General features: G+C 42.5%; 1 protein-coding gene and 1 long non-coding RNA gene across 5 annotated transcripts in view; one reads left to right on the forward strand and one right to left on the reverse strand.

Annotated features, from left to right (window-relative positions):
- The window catches only part of NLN (neurolysin), a 52,950-nt gene that overhangs the window by 17,850 nt on the left and 10,037 nt on the right, over nucleotides 1-25,063 (forward strand). For 3 of the 4 annotated variants that reach the window (XM_050946993.1, XM_050946994.1, XM_050946995.1), the window contains 6 exons: nucleotides 209-316; nucleotides 7,742-7,844; nucleotides 12,179-12,339; nucleotides 15,258-15,393; nucleotides 19,216-19,582; nucleotides 24,412-24,613. In XM_050946993.1, coding sequence (XP_050802950.1) covers nucleotides 209-316; nucleotides 7,742-7,844; nucleotides 12,179-12,339; nucleotides 15,258-15,393; nucleotides 19,216-19,582; nucleotides 24,412-24,613 — 1,077 coding nt within the window. The remainder of the gene's footprint in view (nucleotides 1-208; nucleotides 317-7,741; nucleotides 7,845-12,178; nucleotides 12,340-15,257; nucleotides 15,394-19,215; nucleotides 19,583-24,411; nucleotides 24,614-25,063) is intronic. The other variant, XM_050946996.1, reaches the window with a different exon arrangement.
- The window catches only part of LOC127048072 (uncharacterized), a 51,396-nt gene that overhangs the window by 3,885 nt on the left and 22,448 nt on the right, over nucleotides 1-25,063 (reverse strand). The window contains exons 2-3 of the long non-coding RNA XR_007773552.1: nucleotides 18,963-19,008; nucleotides 18,054-18,106 (exon numbers count right to left, since the gene is read on the reverse strand). This is a non-coding gene — a long non-coding RNA (uncharacterized LOC127048072). The remainder of the gene's footprint in view (nucleotides 1-18,053; nucleotides 18,107-18,962; nucleotides 19,009-25,063) is intronic.

Genomic DNA, 25,063 nt, shown 5'->3' on the forward strand with positions numbered 1-25,063 from the left:
ATAGTGATATTTCGGTTTAAAAGTGTGTTTTAAGAGGTGGTTGTTAGGGTGAAAGTGAGTTAAGAAAAAAAATCCCACATGGGGCCTAACAGATTCAATATGGAATTCTGTAACTTTTGTTCTTAATTTTAATTGTAGTAATATAACTTTACACATTGGAATACTCCTGTTTTTTCTACTTGTCATCTTCCATTTAATATAATTTCAGCAAATATGTGATCTTGGACATCTAAAGCCTGAAGCTAAGCGGTATTTAGAGAAGTCAGTTCAAATGGGAAAGAGGAATGGACTCCATCTACCCAAAGAAGTACAGAATGTGAGTATGGGTTTCCTATATTTATCATATGAAGAAAGTGTGGTTTCATTGCTATAAAGAATTTCCCAAGTGTATATTTTTGCTTATGTGCTCAGGTCTCAGTTAAGTGCTGCTTTCAGTCCATCCTTACTCTTAAAGACTGCAATGATGATAATTTGTACAAGACAAAGACATAAAAATAAAAGATTTTAAAATAAGCTCAAGATTTTTGAAAGCAGGTAATGATTTTGAATGCCTGAATTTTTGAGTCACTAACTTGAAACAACTTAAAAGGAGCCTGATTATCAGAAAGTGGAAGGCAGCACTCCCTAAAAATCAGGCCGCTTCAGGACATCCAAAATTGAGCACTCAAAAATTAAAGAAGAGCTCTGTGTAAGCTCGAAAGCTTGTCTCTTTCACCCACAGAAGTTGGTCCAATAAAAGATATTACCTCACCCACCTTTGTCACACTGTTTAACAGCACAGACTTGTGAACCTGAAGTGGCCTTCTGTCTTTCCCAATTGATAATTGTTCCCAATACAAACCCTTCAATTGACAGGAGCTTAAATCTCAGTTATGCATATTTATATTATGTTAAGGTTCCTGATGCCTCTAGAAGGTCGTTAGAAACTATATGTAAAGAGACTGTTGGTGGCTCAGAGTGAAGTAAAATCTTGACTATTATTAAAATCTCACCAGCAGCAGAAACAAATGAATCACAATGTATACAAACTATACATATGTAAATTTGGTAGTAAGGAGCCAAAACACCCCAGAAGTCAGCCTGATATGTCAATAATATTTTGCTCATCCAATTTCTTGTGTTTAAGAAAAGATTTGGGAATGCTGTTCTCTTTCATAGATGTTATTTTCTTTCTGCCATATATTTAAAGGTCCCAAACTAGTCTAGGAGCTCTTTATTCTTCGAGTGCTTGCTCATATCCATTCCAGTTAGGTGTGCGCGTGCCGCGTGCACGTTCATCGGAGATTTTTACCCTAGCAACACTCAGTGGGCTGGCAGGGTGCCCCCTGGAGTGGCGCTGCTATGGTGCCGGATATATACCCCTGCCGGCCCCTCCGCTCCTCAGTTCCTTCTTACCGCCCATGTTGGTCGTTGGAACAGTGGAGCGCAGCTTAGCTGATCTCCACCTCCCTAGCGATTCACTCGTTTCTATTGTAATTGTGTATATAGTTCGATTTCTTCAAGTATAGTTAGTGTTCAGTTATTAGTTCTGTAGTAGTTATTGTAAATAGTTAAGAGGGATCAGGGGTTAGCCCCTTCCCCTCACCCGGTACTAGGGCCCATGCTTGGTTCACCTGGCTTCAAACCGTGCTCGGCCTGTCATAGGCCGATGCCCACAGGAGACCCTCACGACTCCTGTCTTAAGTGCTTGGGTGAATCCCATGTTACGGACAAGTGCCGCATCTGTAAGGCGTTCAAGCCCCGGACTAAAAAAGAGCAGGACATTCACCTAAAACAACTTCTGATGGAGGCAGCGTTGGCTCCCCAGTCCTCGGCACCGTCAGCAGCACCGGGAACAAGTGCCTCCTCGGCATCGGAGCGCACGCCAACAGTGAAGGCTCCTCGACATCAGCCATCACTGGCCCAAGCTCCCACCCGGCACCGTTCGCTCTCACCACGGAGCAAGAAGCACAAGCCTCCTGCGGCTGCTATATCTACACCGCAGTCTGAGCGCTTAGCCAAGTCGGACCGCCTGGCACCGTCAACTGCCGCGGCACCGACGTCCTCCGCACTGTTGATTCCGGCCTCGCAAGAGCCGTCGAGTCTGGTGCTTACCAGTCCCCGGCATGCGCCGTGGTTGAGCTTATCATGCTCTCCACTCCAGAGACGTTCTCCACGGCACAGGACTTGATTGCCTTGACGGAGCCTGAGCTGCCTCAACCCCCGGCGCCGCTGGTGCGGGTTCCTCAGTCCATAGGCAAGCCAGTCCTCATGAGACCTTCTTCGCCTGGTACTACGGAACGTCGCTGGTCCCGATACAGGTCCCACAGGCACTCCCAGTCCCGCCATCAATCCCAGTCCCACGGCTGCTCGCAGTCCCGGGACCGTTCCCCATCGAGGTACTGGTCGTACTTGCGGCACCGTTCGAGGTCCCGGTCGCCGTCCAGATACTACCAGCACCACTCCAGATCTCGGCACCACTCGTGGCACCGTACTTCTCGCAGCCGATCTTGGCACGGCGATTCCAGGCACTGGTCGACCTCCCGGCACCGCGCTGGTCGCAGGTCCCGATCCTACTCCCGGCACCGTCACAACTCTCGGTACCGTTCTCCGGCACCGCGTAGGGACAGTTCAAGTGGACACAGAGACCCACATCAAACGGTCTTCGCCCCCCTGTGGCCGTCTCGTCATCCATCGATCTCCTCCCATGCAGACATTGCATCTTATGGGGATTCGGATAACCACCAGGGACCTCATCAGTGGCCCTTTTGGACACCTTGGGCCTACCACCAAACCCAAGGTTATCCGCATATACCATCACGCTCCGGCCCTTCTGAACATCGGGCGCCAGAGACCACAGTGAGCAGACCTCCCCGGCGGGTACGGAGGAATCTCTAACCCACGTGCCAGACCCACAAGATCCGCCGCCTCAGGACATCCCCCAAGACCAAGAGTCAATCCAAGACCCGCTGGTCCCTGGGGTTTCATCCTCTTCTTCCCCAGATGAAGCAGTGGCGGGGACGTCTACATCTGAACCGCCCCCAGTTGACCTCAGGTCACAGCAGGACCTTCTGTGCCGTGTCGCCCTCAATATCAACTTGCCCGTAGAGGAAGTTCCTGAGGTGGACGACCCGGTTGTCAGTATACTGTTGGCGGAGGCTCGAACCAGGGTGGCCCTTCCCTTCATCCGCTCAATCAGGCTAGAGCGGATACCATCTGGCAATCCCCGGCATCTGTACCACCCACAGCCAGAGGGGTTGAACGTAAATACATGGTACCCTTCAAAGGGTACGAGTACCTGTATATACACCCTCCTCCTTGTTCATTGGTGGTACAGTCCGTCAATGAATGGGAGCGCCATGGCCAGCAAGCCCCTGCTCCTAAATCAAGGGAGGCCAGGCGAATGGATTTGTTGGGGAGAAAGATCTATTCCGCGGGAGGCCTCCAATTCAGGGTGGCGAACCAGCAAGCCCTCCTGAGTAGGTACAGCTACAACACCTGGGAGGCAGTAGGGAAGTTTGCAGAGCTTGTCCCGCAGGACTCCCGCCAGGAATTCACAGCTTTCCTGGAGGAAGGGAAGAAAGTTCCGCGGACTTCCCTCCAGGCCTCGCTGGATGCCGCCGATTCGGCAGCTAGAACTGTCGCCTCTGGAATTGCCATGCGGCATATATCGTGACTGCAAGTGTCAGGCCTGCCACCTGAACTTCAGTACACTATACAGGACCTACCCTTTGATGGCCAGGGCCTCTTCTCCCAGAAGACGGACCCTCGGTTACAGAGTCTGAAGGACAATCGCGTAATTATGCATTCGCTGGGAATGCATACGCCGCAGACTCAAAGACGATCTTTCCGGTCGCAACCTCAGCGCCCCTACCCCCCGCCTCGACCAAGGCAAAACTTCACCAGAAGGCGAGGTTGTACCTCTCGCAGACGACAGTCTGGACCTCAGGGGGATAACAATTCCGGTCCCACCAAGCCACCGGCGGGACCGAAGCCAAACTTTTGAGGGTGCGCCCGAGAGCACTGTACCAATGACCTCCCAGGATCCTTTTCAGTTCGCCAACCACCTTGCCGCATTCCTCCCTGCGTGGTCCCAGCTAACTTCGGACTGTTAAGTCCTCCGCACGGTGGAGTGTGGCTACCGTCTTCAGTTTGTTTCAACCCCACCTTCCCACCCTCCCTCCTCGTCCCTCTTCAGGGACCCCTCTCATGAGCAACTCCTTCTGCAGGAGGTTTTGAGGCTCCTTGCGATGGAAGCTATAGAGGAGGTTCCGGAGGAATTAAGGGGCAAGGGGTTCTATTCCAGATATTTCCTAATTCCCAGGGCAAAAGGGGCCCTCCGGCCTATCCTGAACCTGTGAGGACTGAACAAATTCATGAGAAAGTTCAAGTTCCGCATGGTGTCCCTGGGAACCATCATCCCTTCCCTGGATCCCGGAGATTGGTACGCTGCTCTCGACATGAGGGACGCATATTTCCACATCGCGATTTACCCTCCACACAGAAGGTACCTACACTTTGTGGTGAATCGTCAACATTACCAATTTGCGGTCCTTCCCTTTGGCCTCTCCTCGGCCCCTCGGGTATTCACGAAGAGTATGGCGGTAGTCGCCGCCTCCCTCCGCCGTCATCGAATACATGTCTTCCCAAACCTCGACGACTGGCTTATTCGAGGGACCTCCGAGGCTCAGGTCACTGCTCATGTAAGCGTCATCAAGGACCTATTCACCCATCTAGGCCTGATTATCAATCTGGACAAATCCATTCTGCTACCTACGCAGAGGATAGAATTCATAGGGGCCATGCTGGACTCCAATCTTGTAACGGCCAGCTTGCCCCCGCAGCAGTTTCAGACTATAGTCTCCCTTATACAACGACTACAAAGCTTCCCATCAACCTCTGTCCGCACCTGCCTCGGCCTTCTCAGTCACATGGCTGCGTGCACCTTCATTACGAAGCACGCGAGACTGCGCATGCGTCCTCTTCAAACTTGGCTCGCCTCAGTCTATCCTCCATGCAGGGATGCCATAGACATGATAATCACGGTTCCACCAAGTGTTCTGGGCTCCCTCAACTGGTGGCTGACGCCCTCCCTGGTGTGTGCAGGTCGTCCGTTCCATCCGTCACAACCCTCTGTGTCTCTGACAACAGACGCTTCCTCTCTCGGCTGGGGTGCTCACTTAGGGCACCTTCGCACCCAGGGCCTTTGGTCCTTTTAGGAGATGGCGCTTCACATCAATGTCCGCGAACTGAGAATGGTCCGACTGGCGTGCCAGACCTTCCAGCATCACCTACAGGGCCGTTGTGTTGCAGTTTTCACAGACAACACAACGGCCATGTATTACATAAACAAGCAGGGAGGGATGCGATCTTCCCCCCTTTGTCAAGATGCGATGCGACTGTGGGACTTCTGCATAACCCACTCGATAGACCTGGTAGCCTCCTTTCTCCTGGGAGTCCGGAACTCTCTCGCGGATCACCTGAGCAGGTCCTTCCTGTCCCACGAGTGATCCATCCGTCCGGACATGCTCCTTTCAGTATTCTGGAAGTGGGGCTTTCCCCAGATAGACCTCTTTGTCTCCTGAGAGAACAGGAAATGCCAGGTGTTCTGCTCCCTGCAGGGTCGCTCACCAGGCTCCCTCTCGGACGCGTTCCTAATTCCCTGGGAAGGTCGTCTACTTTATGCCTTTCCGCCCTTTCCCCTGGTCCACAGAGTCCTGCTCAAGCTCCGCAGGGACAGGGACAGGCTAATCTTGATCGCTCCGGCGTGGCCGAGGCAGCACTGGTACACCATGCTGCTCGACCTATCTCTAGCAGACCCGATACCTCTGCCACTCTGCCCAGACCTTATAACACAGGACTTCGGCAGACTTCACCACAAGCCGTTAGCCACATGCTCGCTGCTGTACCTGTCCTGGAAGACAGCCTTCCTCGTTGCTATCACCTTGGCCAGACGAGTATCGGAGCTTCGTGCTTTGATGGTAGACCCCCCGTATACGATATTCCACAAGGACAAGGTACAGCTGCGACCGCACCCGGCTTTCCTTCCCAAGGTGGTCTCTTCCTTCCACCTTAATCAAGACATTTTTCTACCAGTCTTCTTCCCGAAGCCGCACGCATCGTGCCGGGAACAATAGCTACATACCCTGGATGTCTGCCGGGCCCTCGCCTTTTACATTCAGAGGACCAAACCTTTCAGATGCTCGCCTCAGCTATTTGTAGCAGTCGCGGGGCGCATGAAAGGCATGCCTATCTCTTCCCAGAGGCTCTCATCCTGGGTGATGTCCTGTATCCGGACATGCTACGACTTGGCCCCCGTTCCGACTGGCCATCTCACCGCCCACTCTACTCGGGCTCAAGCCTCGTCTGCCGCTTTCCTGGCCCAGGTTCCCATCCAGGAAATATGTCGCGCAGCTACCTGGTCTTCCGTCCATACTTTTGCATCCCACTATGCACTGGTCGAGCAGTCTAGAGACGATGCCGCCTTTGGCTCAGCGGTCTTACATTCTGCAACTTCTCGCTCCGACCCCACCGCCTAGGTAAGGCTTGGGAATCACCTAACTGGAATGGATATGAGCAAGCACTCGAAGAAGAAAAGACGGTTACTCACCTTTGTAACTGTTGTTCTTCGAGATGTGTTGCTCATATCCATTCCACACCCGCCCTCCTTCCCCACTGTCAGAGTAGCTGGCAAGAAGGAACTGAGGAGCGGAGGGGCTGGCAGGGGTATATATCCGGCACCATAGCGGCGCCACTCCAGCAGAAACAAATGAATCACAATGTATACAAACTATACATATGTAAATTTGGTAGTAAGGAACCAGAACACCCCAGAAGTCAGCCTGATATGTCAAAAATATTTTGCTCATCCAATTTCTTGTGTTTAAGAAAAGATTTTGGAATGCTGTTCTCTTTCATAGATGTTATTTTCTTTCTGCCATATATTTAAAGGTCCCAAACTAGTCTAGGAGCTCTTTAATTTTTCAGCAGCTTGTTGACGCAACTTTGTTGTCTCTCCGCTCCTTTTCAAGCCATTTACCAGTTATCTTTAGGACGGAAATTCCTATTGAAATACAACAGCAAATTTTATTTAAAATTAAATTTAGACTTTTCAAATGAGAGAGCGAGAGAGAGAAACTAAATGTTAATTCACATCTACCTCGATATAATGCTGCCCTTGGGAGCCAGAAAATCTTACCGCATTATAGGTGAAACCACTTTATATGGAACTTGCTTTGATCCACTGGAGTGCGCAGTCCTGCCCCCCTGGAGCACTGCTTTACCGTGTCATATCCGAATTCGTGTTATATCGGGTCGCGTTATATCAGGGTAGACATATACATAAAACTATTTTAAAGCATTATTGACATCAGTGATTCTCAACCTGTGGTCCTGGAACCCCTGGGAATCCACAGACTATGTCTAAGGAACCTACAAAAGACGTAGACTGAAAACTGACTGAACAGAATTCAGCTATATATACAGACAATAGTTTTCCAAAGAGGTCCACACCTCCATTAGAAATTTCCAAAGGGGACCACACCTCCATTCGAAACTTTTTAGGGGTCTGCAAATGAAAAAAAGGTTGAGAACCACTGATTTATATGATCAATCCATTGTGAGTTAAGAAGATATACTTCTAACATGTAAGTTTGGGGTAGAAGAAAATGTTAGAGAAAGTTAAATTCTTTGTACACGTAGGGCAGCAATAGGTAGTTCAATTTTGGTTTTTGATGGTCAGTTCAATTTATATTCAATTTAGGAAATAAAGACCATGAAGAAAAAATTGAGTGAGCTGTGTATAGACTTCAACAAAAACCTCAATGAGGAAAACACATTTCTTATGTTTTCTAAGGATGAACTTGGTGAGTATTGTATTTCTCTTTCTTTAGAACTGCAATTAAATTTCAGGGATCTTTTTTTGTGCAGGTTAATTGTCATACAGTATCTAGGAAATGAAATTGTAACACTGTTACAGCCTGTACTGGCTTCCTGTCCTTTTCCAAATCCAACTCAGGATTGCCTTTGTGTAATTAAAAATTCTTAATGGACTTGCTCCACCTAATCTCTCAGGTCTCATATTACTTATTGCCCTGCCAGCCCACTCTGCTCTTCCCATCTTTTGCTTTTCTCTGTCCTCTCCACTTACGTCTTCATCATTGGGCTTCACACTCCATTTGTAGTATTCCATCTATCTAAAAAACTTTTCTGCTGGTCAGGAAGTTAAGCTACTTCCCTGATTTAAATATTACTTTAAAACCTTCATTTTCGGTTTACCATATGATTCACTGTCTCTGTAAAGGATTTGGTGATCCCGGCTCTGGAGGTCACTCTGTCAAATGTATTTTATGAGTTAAATAAAATTAGAGAGTTTTAAAACTATAGTCTGTTTTTAAATGGGATTATCTTGTTAAATATATTTCTGCTTCTTATAAGTGAGTTGTTCATAATTTTAATGTTGTTTGATTTGATTAAAAAAAGTCACTAACAATTAACTGTAACATGTAGGGCTGTATTTCGTAGAGGAGTTTTTAAACTAAGATCTGGAGGAAAACTGAAGGTGCATAAAGTAAAAATCATAAATGAATTAAATAGCACCATAAAATCTCTATGGATAATAATTCCATGCTTGAATAACAAGAGGATAGCAGTAGGAATATACTACCGACCACCTGGTCAGGATGGTGAAGGTGATTGTGAAATGGCCTAGGAAATTAGAGAGGCTACAAAAGCAGAAAACGAATAATGAAGGAGGAGTTCAACCATCACCATATTGACTGGATACATGTCACCTCAGGATGGGATGCAGAGATAAAATTTCTAGATACCATTGATGACTGCTTCTTGGAGCTGCTAGTCCTGGAACCCACAAGGGGAAAGGCAATTTTTGATATAGTCCAAAGTGGGGCACACAGAATCTGGTCCAAGATGTGAATACTGCTGAACCACTCAGTAATAGCAACCCAAATATAATTAAATTTAATACCCTTATATGGGGGGTAAAAATACCAAAGAAGCTCCCCACAGTAGTATTTCCCTTCAAAAAGGTGAACCACACAAAAATGAGGAAGCTACTTAAATGGAAATTGAAAGGAACACAAATAAGAGTGGAATACTGATAAGCTGCATGGAAACTAGTTAAAAACAGCGTAATGGGGGTCAAACTAAATGTATATCCCAAATAAAAAAAATAACAGTAGGAGAACCAGAAAAATGCCACTGTTTCTAAACAGCAGAATGTAAAAGGATGTTAAAAGTATCCTTTAAAAATTGAAAATCAAACTGTACTGAGGAAAATAGAAAGGAGCATAAACTCTTGCAAGTGAAGTGTAAAAGTGTAATTAGGCAGGCCAAAAAAGAATTTGAAGAACAACTTGCAAAAGACACAAAAACTAACAGCAAAACTTTTTTCTAAGTACGTCGGAAGTAAGTAGCCTGACAGCGAATGGAGCCACTGAACGATCAAGGTGCTCACAAGGCACTCAAGAAGACCGGGCCATTTCAGAGAAGTTAAATGAATTCTTTTTATTTGTCTTCACTGCAGAGGATGTGAGAGAGATTCTCACATATGAGCCATTCTTTTTAGGTGAGGACCTATTCCAAATTGAGGTGTCAGTAGAGGAGGTTTTGGAATAAATTGATCATTTAAACAGTAATAAGTCACCAGGACTAGATGGTATTCACCTAAGAGTTCTGAAGGGATTTAAATATGAAATTGCAGATCTACTAATTATGGTATGTAGCCAATCACTTAAATCAGTCTCTGTACCAGATGACTGGAGGATAGCTAATGTAACTTCTTTTCTTTTCTTTTCTTTTCTTTTTTAAGAAGGCAATCCTGGCAATTACAGTCCGGTAACCCTAACTTCAATACCAAGCAAACTGATTGAAACTATAGTAATGAACAGAATTATCAGAGACACAGACAAATATGTTACGTTGGAGAAGAGTCAGCATGGCTTTTGTAAAGGGAAATCATGCCTCACCAATCTCTTAAAATTTTCTGAGGGTGTCAACCAGCATGAGGACAAGGGTAGTCCAGTTGTTACAGTGCGCTTGGACTTTCAGAAAGCCTTTGACAAGGTCCCACACCAAAGGCTCTTAAGCAGAGTAAGAAGCCATGGGATAAGGAGGGTCCTCTCATGGATTGGTAACTGGTTAAAAGATAGGAAACAAAGAGTAGGAATAAATGGTCTGTTTTCACAATGGAAGGTGGTAATCAGTGGGGTCCCCCAAGGATATATATTGGCTCCCTTGCTGTTCAACATATTCATAAATGATCTGCAAAAGCAGGTGAACAGTAAGGTGGCAGAGTTTGCAGACAACACAAAATTACTCAAGATAGTCCAAAGCTGACTGTGAAGAATTACAAAGGGATCTCACAAAACTGGGCAACAAAATGGCAGAAGAAATTCACTGTTGATAAGAACAAAATAATACACATTGGAAAACATAATCCCAACTTGTTATACAAAATGATGGGATCTAAATTAATTGTTTCCACTGACGAAAGAGATCTTGGAGTCACTGTGGATAGTTCATCTGCTCAATGTGCAGTGGCAGTCCAAAAAGCTAACCATGTTAGGAACCATTAGGAAAAGGATAGATAATACAACAGAAATACCATAATGCCACTATATAAATCCATGGTGTGCCCACACCTTGATTACTGTATGCAGTTCTGGTCACCCCATCTCAAGAAAGATGTATTAAAATTTGGAAAAGGTACAGAGAAGCACAACAAAAACGATTAGGGATCTGGAACAGCTTCCAGATGAGTGGAGATTAAAAATACTGGGACTGTTGAACGTATTAAAGAGACGACTAAACGGGGGGATATTTGCTTCAGGTAAATACTCACCAGCAACTACACACCACACAACAAAAACACTAACCCAGGAACTAAACCCTGCAACAAACCCTGGTGCCAACTTTGTCCGCATATCTATTCAAAGGACATCATCGTAGGACCTAACCACATCAGCCACACCATCAGGGGCCTCTTTCACCTGCACATCTACCGATGTGATATATGCCATCATGTGCCAGCAATGTCCCTCTGCCATGTACATTGGCCAAACCAGACAGTCTCTACACAAAAGAATCAAGAATAAAGCATCAAGAATTATAACATTCAAAACCAAATAGGAGAACATTTCAATCTCCCTGAACACTCAATAACAGACTTAAAAGTGGCAATTCTTCAACAAAAAAACTTCAAAAACAGGCTCCAATGAAAAACTGCAGAACTGGAATTAATTTGCAAACTGGACACCATGAAATTAGGCCTGAATAAAGACTGGGAGTGGATGGGTCACTACAAAAACTAATTTTCCCCCTGCTGATACTCGCACCTTCTTGTCAACAGTTTGAAATGGGCCACCTTGACTAAACTGAACTCATTAGCACTACAAAAGTGATTTTTCCTCCCTTCTTGTCAACTCTTGAGAACAGCCCACTTCCACCTTAATTGAATTGGCTTGTTAGCAGTGACCTCCCTGCACTTGGTATGGCAACTCCCATCTTTTCATATGCTGTGTATTTATACCTCTCTACTGTATTTTCCACTCCAAGCATCTGATGAAGTGGGTTTTAGCCCAGGAAAGCTTATGCCCAAATAAATTTGTTAGTCTCTAAGGTGCCACAAGGACTCCTTGTTGTTTTTGCTAATACAGACTAACATGGCTACCACTCTGAAACCTGTCAATGAAATTAATAGACAACAAGTTTAAAACAAACGTAAGGAAGTACTTCTTTACATAATGCACAGTCAACCTGTAGAACTTGTTGCCCGGGGATGCTGTGAAGGTCAAAAGTATAACTGTTCAAAAAAAATATTAGGTAGATTAATAGAGGATAAGTCCATCAATGGCTATTAGCCAAGATGGTCAGGGATGCAACCAGATGCTCGGGGTGTCTGTAAACCTCTGATTTCTAGAAGCTGGGACTGGATGATAGGGAATGGATCACTTGATAAATTGCCCTGTTCTGTTCATTCCCTCTAAGCATATGGCACTGGCCATTTTCAGAAGGCAGGGTTCTGCACTATATGGACCATTCTTATGTTTCTTATAAAAACTGGTCTGTAGTAAAACAAATGAATTACTGTTTTATTCTGTAAATACTGTTCTGATATTTTTAAAAGAGAATTTATACTTGAAAAATCCTTTTTTGAATGTTATTAATTTATATTCCACAGAAGCCCTTTCTGATGACTTTATTAATAGTTTAGAGAAGACTGAAAAGAACAAGTATAAAGTTACCTTAAAGTACCCCCACTATTTTTCTGTCATGAAAAAGTACTGCGTTCCAGAAACAAGAAGAAAAATGGAAACTGCCTTTAACACAAGATGCAAGAAGGTACATCTGATATTTAATATGTGAAATTCTAAGTGTGGTTAGTAATGGTAGTAGATTAAAAAATGTATTAATCAACTGATACTTTAGAAATTCTAATAATGAAATTCAATACAATTAATAAAAGAAGGCCGTAACTGGCTATTTGACTGTAGATCATTTTTACAGAAAAATCAGTCCAGGTCTGTCTGCTGCTTCTATTCACTCACTGTCTGAAGAATCTTCTTGGACAGCACTGTTAAGAATTTATTTTAAGCAGTAAATTCTACCCAGTTAGACTTTACTACCTTTTCCCCTTTCCAATCAACTGTATGTTTAAGTAAACACACACAATTACTGTGCATATTGCAAAGTAAATGAACTGATCTCCCAGCTACTTAGTTTATCCAAGTACTTGCCCACAAAATATACTCTAATACAGTCATGCTAATCTTAATGATCCATAGAGATTTTAGTATCAGAAGGGTAGCCGTGTTAGTCTGGATCTGTAAAAAGCAACAAAGAGTCCTGTTGCGCCTTATAGACTAACAGATGGATTTTAGCATAAGCTTTCGTGGGTGAATACCCACTTCGTCAGACACATAGAGATTTTAGTTTTTTATAAATATGCCAGCATCTTCAACAAAAAGATATTTCTGTAACTAATCTTTCTAAATGTTAGTTTTAATCGGTTAATGACAAATTCATGAGGTAAAAGTGCAGAAAACGTATGGCAACTCATCTCATTTTTATTTTATACTCTCATAATAAATTCTTAGCTAGTGTTCTGGAAAATATGTCTAGGAGATTTATTTACCAATAGGATCAAATTACTTCTTTAAAGTACTGTTTGGTAGCTAGAAATATTAGCACAACATGCAGTATTAATAAACCACCTCACAAGTAAACTGCTTTTTCTTTCTCTGTTCCAGTAAGCTAATTCATCTTTTCCATACAGTCATGATTTAGTACCTGATTAGATTTATTTCTCTCTATTATGATTTGATTTTGATTAAAATATCTTGGTTTGCTTTCATGCAAATCTCTCTTTTTTTGAAGCTAGCAGGCTTGTAATTGTTTTCCACTTTGCTCTCGTGATAAACCTGAAACCATAGACGATTGTGCTTCAGTCCTTTCAGTATTCCTGATCTTATAAAAGGAACCACAGTTTAAAAAGAAGTGTTATGTGGCAGTACATAGTATAGTAGCATAGTGTATCTACTCTCTGTACTTGAATATATCTTTTTATTAACACAAATATGAGCTATTGTAGATATGTTTCGAGGAAAGAATAAGGCTGTGTTGCTGCCAATATTCATCAGTACTCAAACCTTTACACAACATTATATTTTCAGGAAAAAATTGTGGTAGAGAAGATCTTATTTTCTAGAACAAATTGTCATATATTCGCAGTTGAGGTCCAGCCCATTGACATAATTTTAGTGTTAGGCACTGTCCTGCTGGAGATAGAGGCTTGACGCTAGCACTCACTCACTACTGGTCTGTGGAATGAGGATCCTTAGGTGGGTTCCTAGTGGGGGGTCCTAAAACTCCAGGTTCAAAGTCAAGTATCTCACTGAGACTTGTTATATTGCTCTGGCAGTGTAAATGGGCAGTAAAGAGGGCAATTAATTTATGCTTATTTTATGGTCCCTTTACCCTAGTTGAACAGTGTAAAAAGCCCTTTGTGTAAATAGGAATCAGGCTCTAAGACTTTGCATTGAACCTGGATCTGGACCTCAGTTTCTCATTCCACAGGCAAGTAGTGAGTGGGAATGCTAGGAGGCACTTTATACTGCTCTAGAGTGACCTCTGTTGCCAGTTAAAGGACAGAAGTAGTGAGCTCCAGAATGAGTCCAGCTAAATATGCTGTGGCTGATAAGATGGGTGTGGCATGGGCAATGTGAACAGGTGGTGTGGGGAAAAAAATGAAAAAACAGATTCTCCTGTTGACTGAGCTGCAGGGGATAGTTTAGTGGTCAAAACATTAGATTTGTACGGTCTAGACACCCTGGCACCACAGGTTCAAACTTGTCAGCATTGATTTTGCCTTTCATAGTTCCAGGTTACACATAGTTTATTCTTTTGATTCTTTCAGATGGGACTTTAAAAACCCATGTTGTGTTTGTGAGGACATTGAAGTCTTGATGGTGATATTAATAGAAGTAGGGGTTTGCCCTTGTGTCCTTAATTGTCTTTCAGGCATTTAATTAGAGTACAATTGCCTGACTCAGCTTTCGTACTTATACACTGGCAAATGTGAAAAGTACAAGATAAGATAAAACAGCACTAAGAATTGAACACTACATATCTAGCATATTTTAAAGGATACACATTCAAGGCTGATGGGCCCATAGTTGAACTTACTTTTAAAAAGCTATTTTTAGCTTCCTTCTGACCCTGAGACATCTTATTTCCTTCTGACCCTGAGAGATCTCACTTATCCAGAATGGGAGCTACAATGTAGAGACATTCTTGATTTCACCAGTTTTAACAAATGCTGAGCATGGCTTTGTTTGCATTTGGAATGCATACTACAACTGTATTTTTATAAATTTTACTCAACTTCTAATTGACCAAAAAAACCCAATAATGCTCTTCCTAGTGCTCAGATTTGTAACCTTAAAAAGAAAGTGTTGCCATTTGGTTTCAGTGAAATTAAATGAATGACAGTGCAGGAATGATAATTATCCTGACTGCTTAGAAAAATCAGGACTCTGACCACTTTCCATCAAATTGTAGATACTGTGCCATCAAAAATTTCAAGAATCCTACCAAAAATACATTTTTACTTATAACATTTTTTAGTAATAACCTCAATGTTTCATTTAAAATGTCTGCTATTCCTTATGATTTTAGTTCAAACTTTATTCAAATTATTGTTTTGATCATATGAATTTAGTTGTCTTTAATTCATCATAACCTTGCCTTCTTTTTCCTAGGAAAATACTAAAATTCTTCAGCAGTTGCTTCCCTTACGGGCAAAAGTAGCAGAGCTTCTTGGGTACAATACACATGCCAGCTTTGTACTGGAAGTGAACACTGCAAAGAGCACGGATAATGTAACAACCTTTTTAGGTTTGTTTTTATTTGTGTGTTATACTTTATATTTAGATCTGCAACATGTCTCTGTACCCCAGGGAAGCTTAAATATGAAACTGGAGCACAGAGCACAGACGGTTCATTTGGAACAGGAGCTCTCTGCCCCACCCCTTTTAATATTTCTAAGAGTCTGTTCTCCAAGCACAGACATAAGTGTGTTAAATGTAATGGGAGTTCTGGTATGAATAGAGAGAATTAGAGAGTTCTTAGGCTGTAAGAGTTTCCAGAGGAACAATTTAAAACTACTTAATGCATCAAGGGGTTTTCCTTTCTAGTAATCTGTTCTGTGATCTCATTTCCCATGTCAGTGTATTCTTGCTTCAATAACTGCAGTGAAAAACTTCTATTAAACAGCTATTTAGGAATTGCTGTCCTGAAACAAGCAACTGATCCATCTAGCTGACTGTCCTGTCCACAGCAATTGCTTCTAATTGGTGCTTTAGAGAAAGGAAAAAAAGCTCTCACGCTGTACTTGCTTCCATTATTTAGCATATGACATGGCCCTTGTAATATTTATCTTGGCTAAGATAACTGACAGTGGTGTGTTTATTCATACAAGCAAGGCTTGTCATGGTATTAACTGTATTCATGGATGTCATTATAATTCAAAAATATTCATAACTTTTAGCCATTTTGAGATTTTTCTATGTGGAAGAGTGGATGTGTTGGTAACAGCTTAACTGATTTCACTGAGCAACTTGAAGTCTGCCAACTGAAACCCTGGGCTACATGGGAAGTTAATATAGAGCAGGAGCTCGGGATTAACATCGTAGTAATACAAAGTGCTGAACTCAGTTTCTCTAGAGATTGAGTTTTCTCCCTTCGCTCAAGGCAATAAAGACTTCTAAAACAAAATACCTTGGAATTAATCTGGCAACTACTGTGTTTTAAATATTTTTTGTGTTATCACAATACAGGCAGAATTGCAGTTATTTGGAGTAGTATGCAGAAAATAAAGGCTCTGTACAGTATACAAAACAATGCCAGTTGTATGACATTTAAAAAATTGTATCTTTAATTTGTCTGCTTTTTTCACTATAACCATGCCATGACCATCCCTAAAAACCACATTGACAAAACAACCCTTTATCTGTACATCTAATCTTTTTTTTTACATTTTACTAATTTAAATTCTTTTCAACCTTTTGTTAATGTCCAAGTATTTTTAAAACACATCTGTTCAGAATTTTTATTTTAAATTATTAACTCCGCACGTTGAAATTTCTCATGGCTTGACTCTTCAATGAGGACAAGGGCCTTTTCACGCATGAAGAAATTTGGTCTTGAAGTAATATTATGTTTGGAAACTGCGAACTGCACAATAGATGATTTCCTACTAAAGCCAAAATCCTGCAAAGAGTTACGCATGTGCCTTATGTACACAAGTCATCCTGTTGACTTTAATGGGGCAACTCATGTGCATACGCTTAAATATGTGTGTAACTGGTTGCAGAATCAAGGTCTAAGATAGTAGTGCATGCAGCTCAAGATATGCTGCATGTGTAAATGGATTTAATCAATATTTGGGGAGGGGTTTCTATGCAAATGTATTTTAACCAAAAAGATTATATTTAAAAAAACTACAGATAAATTAGTGTAGCAGTAACATTGAGATTTTGATGTACAAAAGTCAGGAAATTCAAACTTGCAACTGTAATTCTTACAACATTTCACATATAGTAAGACATGAATTTAGCAGCATGTTTGGTAATACAAAAATATACATACTTATCAGTGGACCTAGCTGTGGTTTTGATGGGAACAAAAATTTTGGGAACTGCTTGATTATTATTTTTTTTAAGTACTTTGATGCTATAAATGCATCAACTATAACTTGGAATAAACATATTTTTTCTGTATTATTCTAAATAGTCTTCTATAACTGCATGTCAGCAGCGAATGCTATTTGGTTTCTGTTTACTTGTTTGTTTTAGTAATATTTGTTTTAAGATTGCATGACACACTTGAAAATTAGTCCTTGTATGTCATTGGGACTTACAATACAAGCTCATATATTAATTTTCTAAGATTGTGTCCTTTAAATCTAAAGTTTTGTAATTATTTACTATGGAGAGAAGAGTTTCATCAGTTGTTAATATTTGCTCTGTTTCTTTTGATATTATTATTAGACATAAGTATATGGATCTGATCTGCTGTGTTTTTTAACAACGTTCATATTTGAAGTTGATCATCAATAAGTCCTACAGTCTGATGAAAAAGCGTGCACTCCTTTGACTCGCTTTTAATCTACGTTGTTGAGAGTAGTATGTTATTACTATTTATTAGCAATATAAATGTACACAGTACTTCAAAGTACAATTAGAAACAGAGGTCCTTGCCCCCAAAGCTTACAATTTACATTTGTATTCACTATTGTATTGAAATATTAGATTTTTAAAAATAATCTGATTGCAGAACTTTGACATTCTAAAAGGACTTAATATCAGAGTAAGTACAGATTGTGTTTTCTGGGAATTTCATTGATATAAAATGTTTTACTCTTTTTGATCCTTTATCTCCATAGAAAAATAATGTAAAAATCAGTGGAATTACAGGGCGTAATCTCCAATGGCTTAGCAAATATGGGCTGCTATTGAGAAGACCCAGTGTAGGCAAAAAACGTGGAACTCTCCTACCTTCAGCTAATTGGCTTGAGGTGGGAGTAGAACAGAGGTTACCCTGTAAGGATCTGGAGGAAAAGTACAATGTGAATCATAATGTCACACGTCCAATGGCTGGAAAAAAAAAATAGTTGAAGGATAGGTGCTGTAACTGTAGCTACTACTAACCATAATGAAGAAAAATCAGAATTACATGAGGTGGCATGAGAGATTTAAGGTAGATGAGTGCAGTGTTAGCTAGTTACTACAAGGAATTATTTTCCAGGTAACTAACTGGAACTCAATAACTCAGCCAAAGGTTAGGGATCTATTACAGGAGTGGGTGGGTGAGGTTCTGTGGCCTGCAGTGTGCAGGGGGTCAGACTAGAGATTATTATGATCATAGGCGCCGACTCCGTGGGTGCTCTGGGGCTTGAGTACCCACGGGGAAAAATTAGTGGGTGCTCTGCACCTACTGGCAGCCAAGCTTCCGCCCCCCCCCGCCCTGTCTCCTCCCCTGAGCACATCGTGTCCCTGCTCCTCCACCTACCTCCCAGCACTTCCTGCCCAGCTGCTGCCAAACAGCTGTTTGGCTACTCCAAGTGAGAGGGAAGTGGGAACGTGGTGCGCTCAGGGGAGGAGGCAGGGAAGCCGGGGGACTGAGGCAGGGATTTGGGGAAGGAGTCGTAATACGGTCAGGGAGGGGGCGGAGTTGGGGTGGGGACTTTGGGGAAGGGGTTGGAATGGGGCGGGGCATGGGCAGGGCCTCATGGAAGGGGTGGAGTCGGCACTGGGGACAGAGGTGAGTTGAGCACCCACCGGGGGGAGCAGAAAGTCAGTGCCTATGATTACGATGGTCCCTTCTGACCTTAAAGTCTATGAGTCTGTTTCTCTTTTGGATGTCCTTAGAAAAGAATGAAAGATGCTATGACATTTAACCCTTACCAGTGGTGATAGTGCAAGAGTGCACATGCTCATATCTCAGAAATCCCTGTAACCAAAACAGAAAGGCAAGCATTAAAGTAGTCATTAATTGAGAAAGGGAAAATTGTGGTGGCTGGTATTGGATTAATACCTTTTTTTAATATTTGTGTAAATCTAAATAAATAAATTAGTTCTCCAGTACTACTAGTAGTAACATAATACAACATGGAACAGACAAGTTGACATAAAGGTAAATCTCTGTTTGCATTTTCAGATGACTTAAGTAAGAAGCTAAAACCACTGGGTGACGAGGAGAGAGAGTTTATTCTGGATTTGAAGAAAAAGGAGTGTGAAGAAAGAGGCTTTGACTATGATGGAAGAATCAATGCATGGGATTTACATTATTATATGAACAAGACAGAAGAGCTTAAATATTCCATAGATCAAGAGAAGCTGAAGGAATACTTTCCAGCTGAAGCTGTTACACAAGGCTTATTGAACATTTACCAGGAGCTGCTTGGACTTGTATTTGAGCAGGTAGAGAATGCTCATGTTTGGCATGAGAGTGTTACTCTTTATACAGTAAAAGATGATTCAACAAGAGAAGTTTTAGGTCAGTTCTACTTAGACCTCTATCCCAGGTAATTCTATAATGTATTGCTTTATTTTAAAAGTGTAACGCTGGAGTTAATCTTAGCTGGGGGTGGAGTTATATGAATCTGGAAGTAAACTTTTTTATTGGCTAAATTCCAGAGTGTTTCTGGGAGGGAAGCATTTATGGCTACTGCATTCTATCTGCATATATCTTCAATAAGTTTCAGACACCATTCCTTTTAACATCTGTCTTTGCTGGGTATAGTTATGTTCAGGTCAGAATCCCTGACCCAAACATAAGTGAGATTGCTGGCTAAATACTATAGGTGATATTTATTTTTCTCTTTTGTTTGTAATGTACCTTTCACATGGCATGTCAACACTGGTAGAGATGGATGAGTTCCTGTCTTCTGTCCACCAGGCAGGAGACGCTAATCAGAATGAAGGAATTTTTGTACCCTGCTCCACCTCTTTTTAACTCCCTGCAGGTAAACTTCCACTTGCTTTCTGGTTCATGTTGAAGGAACTAAGCAGAACAGCTGGTGCCTTTGGAGGAAACCCCCTGTTGGAGCTCATTCAGCCTTAGTCTTTTGGATAGAGGAAAGAGCAGAGAATTACTCAGGAAATTAAAACTTGACTCTGACCACAATGTGGAACTTTAGTCCTCTATTGTGGGCCCTGGGTGCACTCTCTCTCCACAGGTAGCTAGTAGGGCTATCAAGCGATTTAAAAAAATTAATCACGAATCATCGCACTGTAAAACAATAATAGAATACCATTTATTTAAATATTTTTGGATGTTTTTCACATCTTCAAATATACTGATTTCAATTATAACACAGAATACAAAGTGTACCGTGCTCACTTTATATTTATTTTTATTACAAATATTTCCACTGTAAAAAACAAAAGAAATAGTATTTTTCAATTCACCTAATATAAGTACTGTAGTCCAATCTCTTTATCATGAAAGTTAAACTTACAAATGTAGAATTATGTACATAAAATAACTGCATTCAAAATTGAAACAGTGTGAAACTTTAGAGCCTGCAAGTCCATTCAGTACTACTTCTTGTTCAGCCAGTTGCTCACACGAACAAGTTTGTTTACATTTCCAGGCAGAGCCATTCCTAGCACCTGGTGCTTTGGGGAGCCCCACGGTGGCCACCCCAAAACGCCGCAGCCTAGGGACAGCTCTGTGTGCATGTTGTGTGGGGGCTGCTAGGCCGGCCCAAGGAAGGTGGCGGGGGGCAGGTTGACCTGGGGGCTAGAGGACCTGGCATCGGCAGGAAGTGGCAGCAGCAACCCCAGTCCGCCCCGCTGGGGGTGGTGATCCTGGCCCCTGCACCCACCTAGGGATGACCCTGTTTGCAGAAGATAAAAAGCTGCCCACTTCTTGTTCACAATGTCACCTGAAAGTGAGAACAGGTTTTCGCATGGCACTGTTGTAGCTGGCGTCGCAAGATATTTATGTGCCAGATATACTAAAGATTCATATGTCCCTGCATGCTTCAAGCACACTTGAGGATGCATCCATGCTGATGATGAGTTCTGCTCGATAACGATCCAAAGCAGTGCAGACCAACCCATGTTCATTTTCATCATCTGAGTCAGATGCCACCAGCATCTGGTGGTTTGGGTTCTGTAGTTTCTGCATCGGAGTGTTGCTCTTTTAAGACTTCTGAAAGCATGCTCCACACCTCATCTCTTTCAGATTTATGGAAGGCACTTCAGATTCTTAAATTTTAGGTCGAGTGCTGTAGCTGTCTTTAGAAATCTTACATTGGTACCTTCTTTGCGTTTTGTCAGATATGCAGCAAAAGTGTTCTTAAAATGAACAACATGTGCTGAGTCATCATCCGAGACTATTATAACATGAAATATATGGCAGAATGCCAGTAAAATAGAGCCAGGGACATACAATCCTCCCCTAAGGAGTTCAGTCACAAATTTAATTAACACATTATTTTTTTTAACAAGTGTCGTGAGCATGGAAGCATGTCCTCTGGAATGGTGGCCGAAGCACGAAGGGGCATACGAACGTTCAGCATATCTGGCATGTAAACAGCTTGCAGTGCTGTCTAGAGAAGTGCCATGTAAATGCCTGTTCTCATTTACATCATCAGAAAGTAAGAAGTGGGCAGCATATGTCCCGTAAATGTAAACAAACTTGTTTGTCTTAGCAATTGGCTGAATGAGAAGTAGGACTGAGTGGACTTGTAGCTCTAAAGTTTTGCAGTTGTAAGTTGCACTTTCATGATAAAGAGATTGCACTACAGTACTTGTATGAGGTGAATTGAAAAATACTATTTCTTTTGTTTTTTTTACAGTGCAGATATTTGTAATAAAAAAAATTATAAAGTGAGCAGTGTACACTTTGTATTCTGTGTTGTAATTGAAATCAATATACACCTCTACCCCGCTATAATGCGGTCCTTGGGAGCCAAAAACTCTCACTGCCTTATAGGTGAGACCGTGCTATATCGGCTTCAGTCTGGTACGGCGTACCGGCAAGAACTTCCCTTCCCGGCTTCCCTGGCAGTGATATAAAGGGCCTGGTGCTCCAGCCGCTGCGGGGAGCCCTGGCCCTTTAAATCACCGCTGAAGCTCTGGCAGCAGGGCTTGGGCAGGGATTTAAAGGGCCTGAGGCTCCTCGCAGCAGCTGGAGCCTCTGGCCCTTTAAATCACCACCCAAGCCTCACTGCCAGAGCCCCAGTGGGGATTTAAAGGGCCTGGTGCTCCAGCTGGCTCCGTCAGCCAGGTTCAGGCGGTAATTTAAAGGGCTCGGGGCTCCACACGAATTCGGATATAATACAGTAAAGCAGCGGGGCTCAGGTGGTGCTTTAAAGGGCCCAGGGCTCCCCGCTGCTTTACCGCGTTATGTCCGAATTCGTGTTATATCTGGTTACGTTCTATCGGGGTAGAGGTATATTTGAAAATGTAGAAAAACATCCAAAAATATTTAATAAATTTCTATTGGTATTCTATTGTTTACAGTGCGATTAAAATTGTGATTAATTGCAATTAATTTTTTTAATCGTGATTAATTTGTTTCAGTTAATCACATGAGTTCACTGTGATTAGTCGACAGCCCTAGTAGCTACTGATGGGAGCAGGGTCAAATTCCTTCTATCCCCTATCAGTGATCTGTATGTGTCTCCTCTTTGCCTCCTAAGAGGAACCTTGCTTCTATTTCTTTATCCCTGTGTCCATTCCCAGCATATTTTCTAGAGACCTCTTCTCCGCTCTAGGTGGTAGGAGGTTGCTCTGTGTCTCGCTCCAATATCTCCTTGAGGAGAAGTCTGCAAGCGCTTTAGACTGAGCAGGCAAAAATTCCCTGATTCCTTCACCAAGACTCTCCCATCCTTGGGGCAGCCATCAACACGATGCAGAGGAAAAGCCTTTCCCTCTTTGGAAAGAATCTCAAAACTCAGCTCTTCCTGATAGCCACATCTGTCCAGTCCAGTCCCGCTGATAACATTGGTCTTGTGTCAGGACTTGGTTCCATTGCCACAGTTTCATTCCAGAACCTTTTGGCAGTTTCTGCTGAGTCTTCCATGTTGCAGGGGAGAACTTGGAGATGCTCATCCAATAGTCTTTTCTTTAGTGGATGTGTCAATCTCCCACTAAAGGTGATTCCCCATGTAGGCCCCATCTTGCCTAAATGTCTCATGTTCCTTGGGGCTTGATCCTTGAGCAGAGCCTTCTAAAGTGTCTGAGCATCTCAGGCAAGTTTTTGATCATTTTCTTGAATTCATGCACCCTTCGTATAGTATGGGGCTTGGGCTTCACTCTCGGTGGTGCAAATCCTATAGTCTTTCAGCCTAAAAATCTTTCTTCCCGCTATTCTGGACTTCCTCTAGCCAAGGTTTGACAAGAACATGGCAGCTAGGTACCCTAGAGTGCAGGCCTGTGCACTTAATGCACTTGGGTCAGATAGATGGCTACTCCAGTAGCACAGACCAACTAATCTCCAATTTTGCTGAAAGTGGTGTCTTAACTTAGGCCTCCAATTAAGTCTCCAGTGCCTCTGTGGAGACTTTGTCTTATTTTTAGATCCCTTTAAACCTCTGAGGTCTCTCTCTCTCTCTCTCTCTCTCTCTCTTTCTCCCTCTGTGTGTGTGCTGGAAATTAGCTTTTTGCTGGGCAGGGAATGCTACAGTTCAGGCTACAACCTCATATGACATCATTAAGCAGGTCCTCTAATCAGTGTCCTTCAGCAAAGAAGGGGAAGTGAGGGCCTGGTATTATTAATCTAAAAAGCAAGGGGGAAATGACACTAACTTTTTGTATCATACAACCGCAATAAGGAAGGGGGACGTGAATATTTTGGACTTCATGTTTAGTGACTCACTTTTAATTATGACAATTTTTGTAACTGTATTAACTAACAGTTTAATTAAGAGACTCATTTTGTTTTAAAATCACATTGCTAAAACAGCAAACCTGGTTCTTTATTCTTAAATCCGCTCAAATGTTGGTAACAAAAGCTAATGCTTCACAGAATGGGATTTGTCTTTCATACTATAATTGTCCTGTCTCAGATTAAGTAAAATTAACTTTTAGAAGCAGCAGAGTTACTACTTTTGATTTCAATAATATACTATATAAATAAAAAAGAGGCTTGCAAATGCTGCTCTAAATATTAAAATGAGGGGATTTAGAAGTACTTTTTCTTTGTGCTCTCAGTAGAATCCTAAGCGCAGTGACTTTTATAAAGGTCATAGGACGCTATCTTATTGTGGTTTTTCTAATAAAAGAAAGATGGTCCCTTCCTCTTATAAAATCATAGAGGGAAACAGCTCTCTTCACCATGTTACTTGTGGAAGATAGGCCTACTGCGTAAGGATGGCTTTTGGTATCTCTTCTTGCTCAGAGAAGGGAAGTATGGGCATGCAGCATGCTTTGGTCTCCAGCCTGGCTGCCTACGCTCTGATGGCAGCAGAATGATGTCTGTAGCTGCTCTGGTCACCAACTTCACAAAACCAATATCAGATTGTCCATCATTGCTGCGACACGATGAAGTGAAGACTTACTTCCATGAGTTTGGTCACGTAATGCACCAGATATGTGCACAGGTAAGTAATGCTTTTATTTCATTAAAATATCTTAATTCTTTCTTCAGTCTCTCAAAACGGTGGTGGGGGAAGGGGTATGCCTGTTTGATGGGTGTATGGTTTCCTTAAGGTAAGTATTTAAGAGCTTCACAGTAACTTTTCACAGTTGATACCTTGTTTTGAGTTTTTGTGTACAAGCCCCGCAGTAAATACAACTTCTGGAAAATGTTCATGTTACAGCAAATACTTTCCCCTCTGCACAGCCTGAGCAACTGGGATTGAGCAATGAGCGGCTCCACGAGGAAGGAACCCTTCCGTAGGCAACAGAGCTGTTTTGGGGCTGATGCTGCAATTGTTGCTTTTGATAGTACCTGCAATGTGTTAGGAACTGTTCCCTCTGTTTTAAAATTTGAGACTATTTTAACATTGATCTTTCTTGTAATATAGCTGTTTATAATTCTGCCCTATTTT

This window comes from Gopherus flavomarginatus, chromosome 3, assembly GCF_025201925.1.
Source record: "Gopherus flavomarginatus isolate rGopFla2 chromosome 3, rGopFla2.mat.asm, whole genome shotgun sequence".
Lineage (NCBI taxonomy): Eukaryota > Metazoa > Chordata > Testudines > Testudinidae > Gopherus > Gopherus flavomarginatus.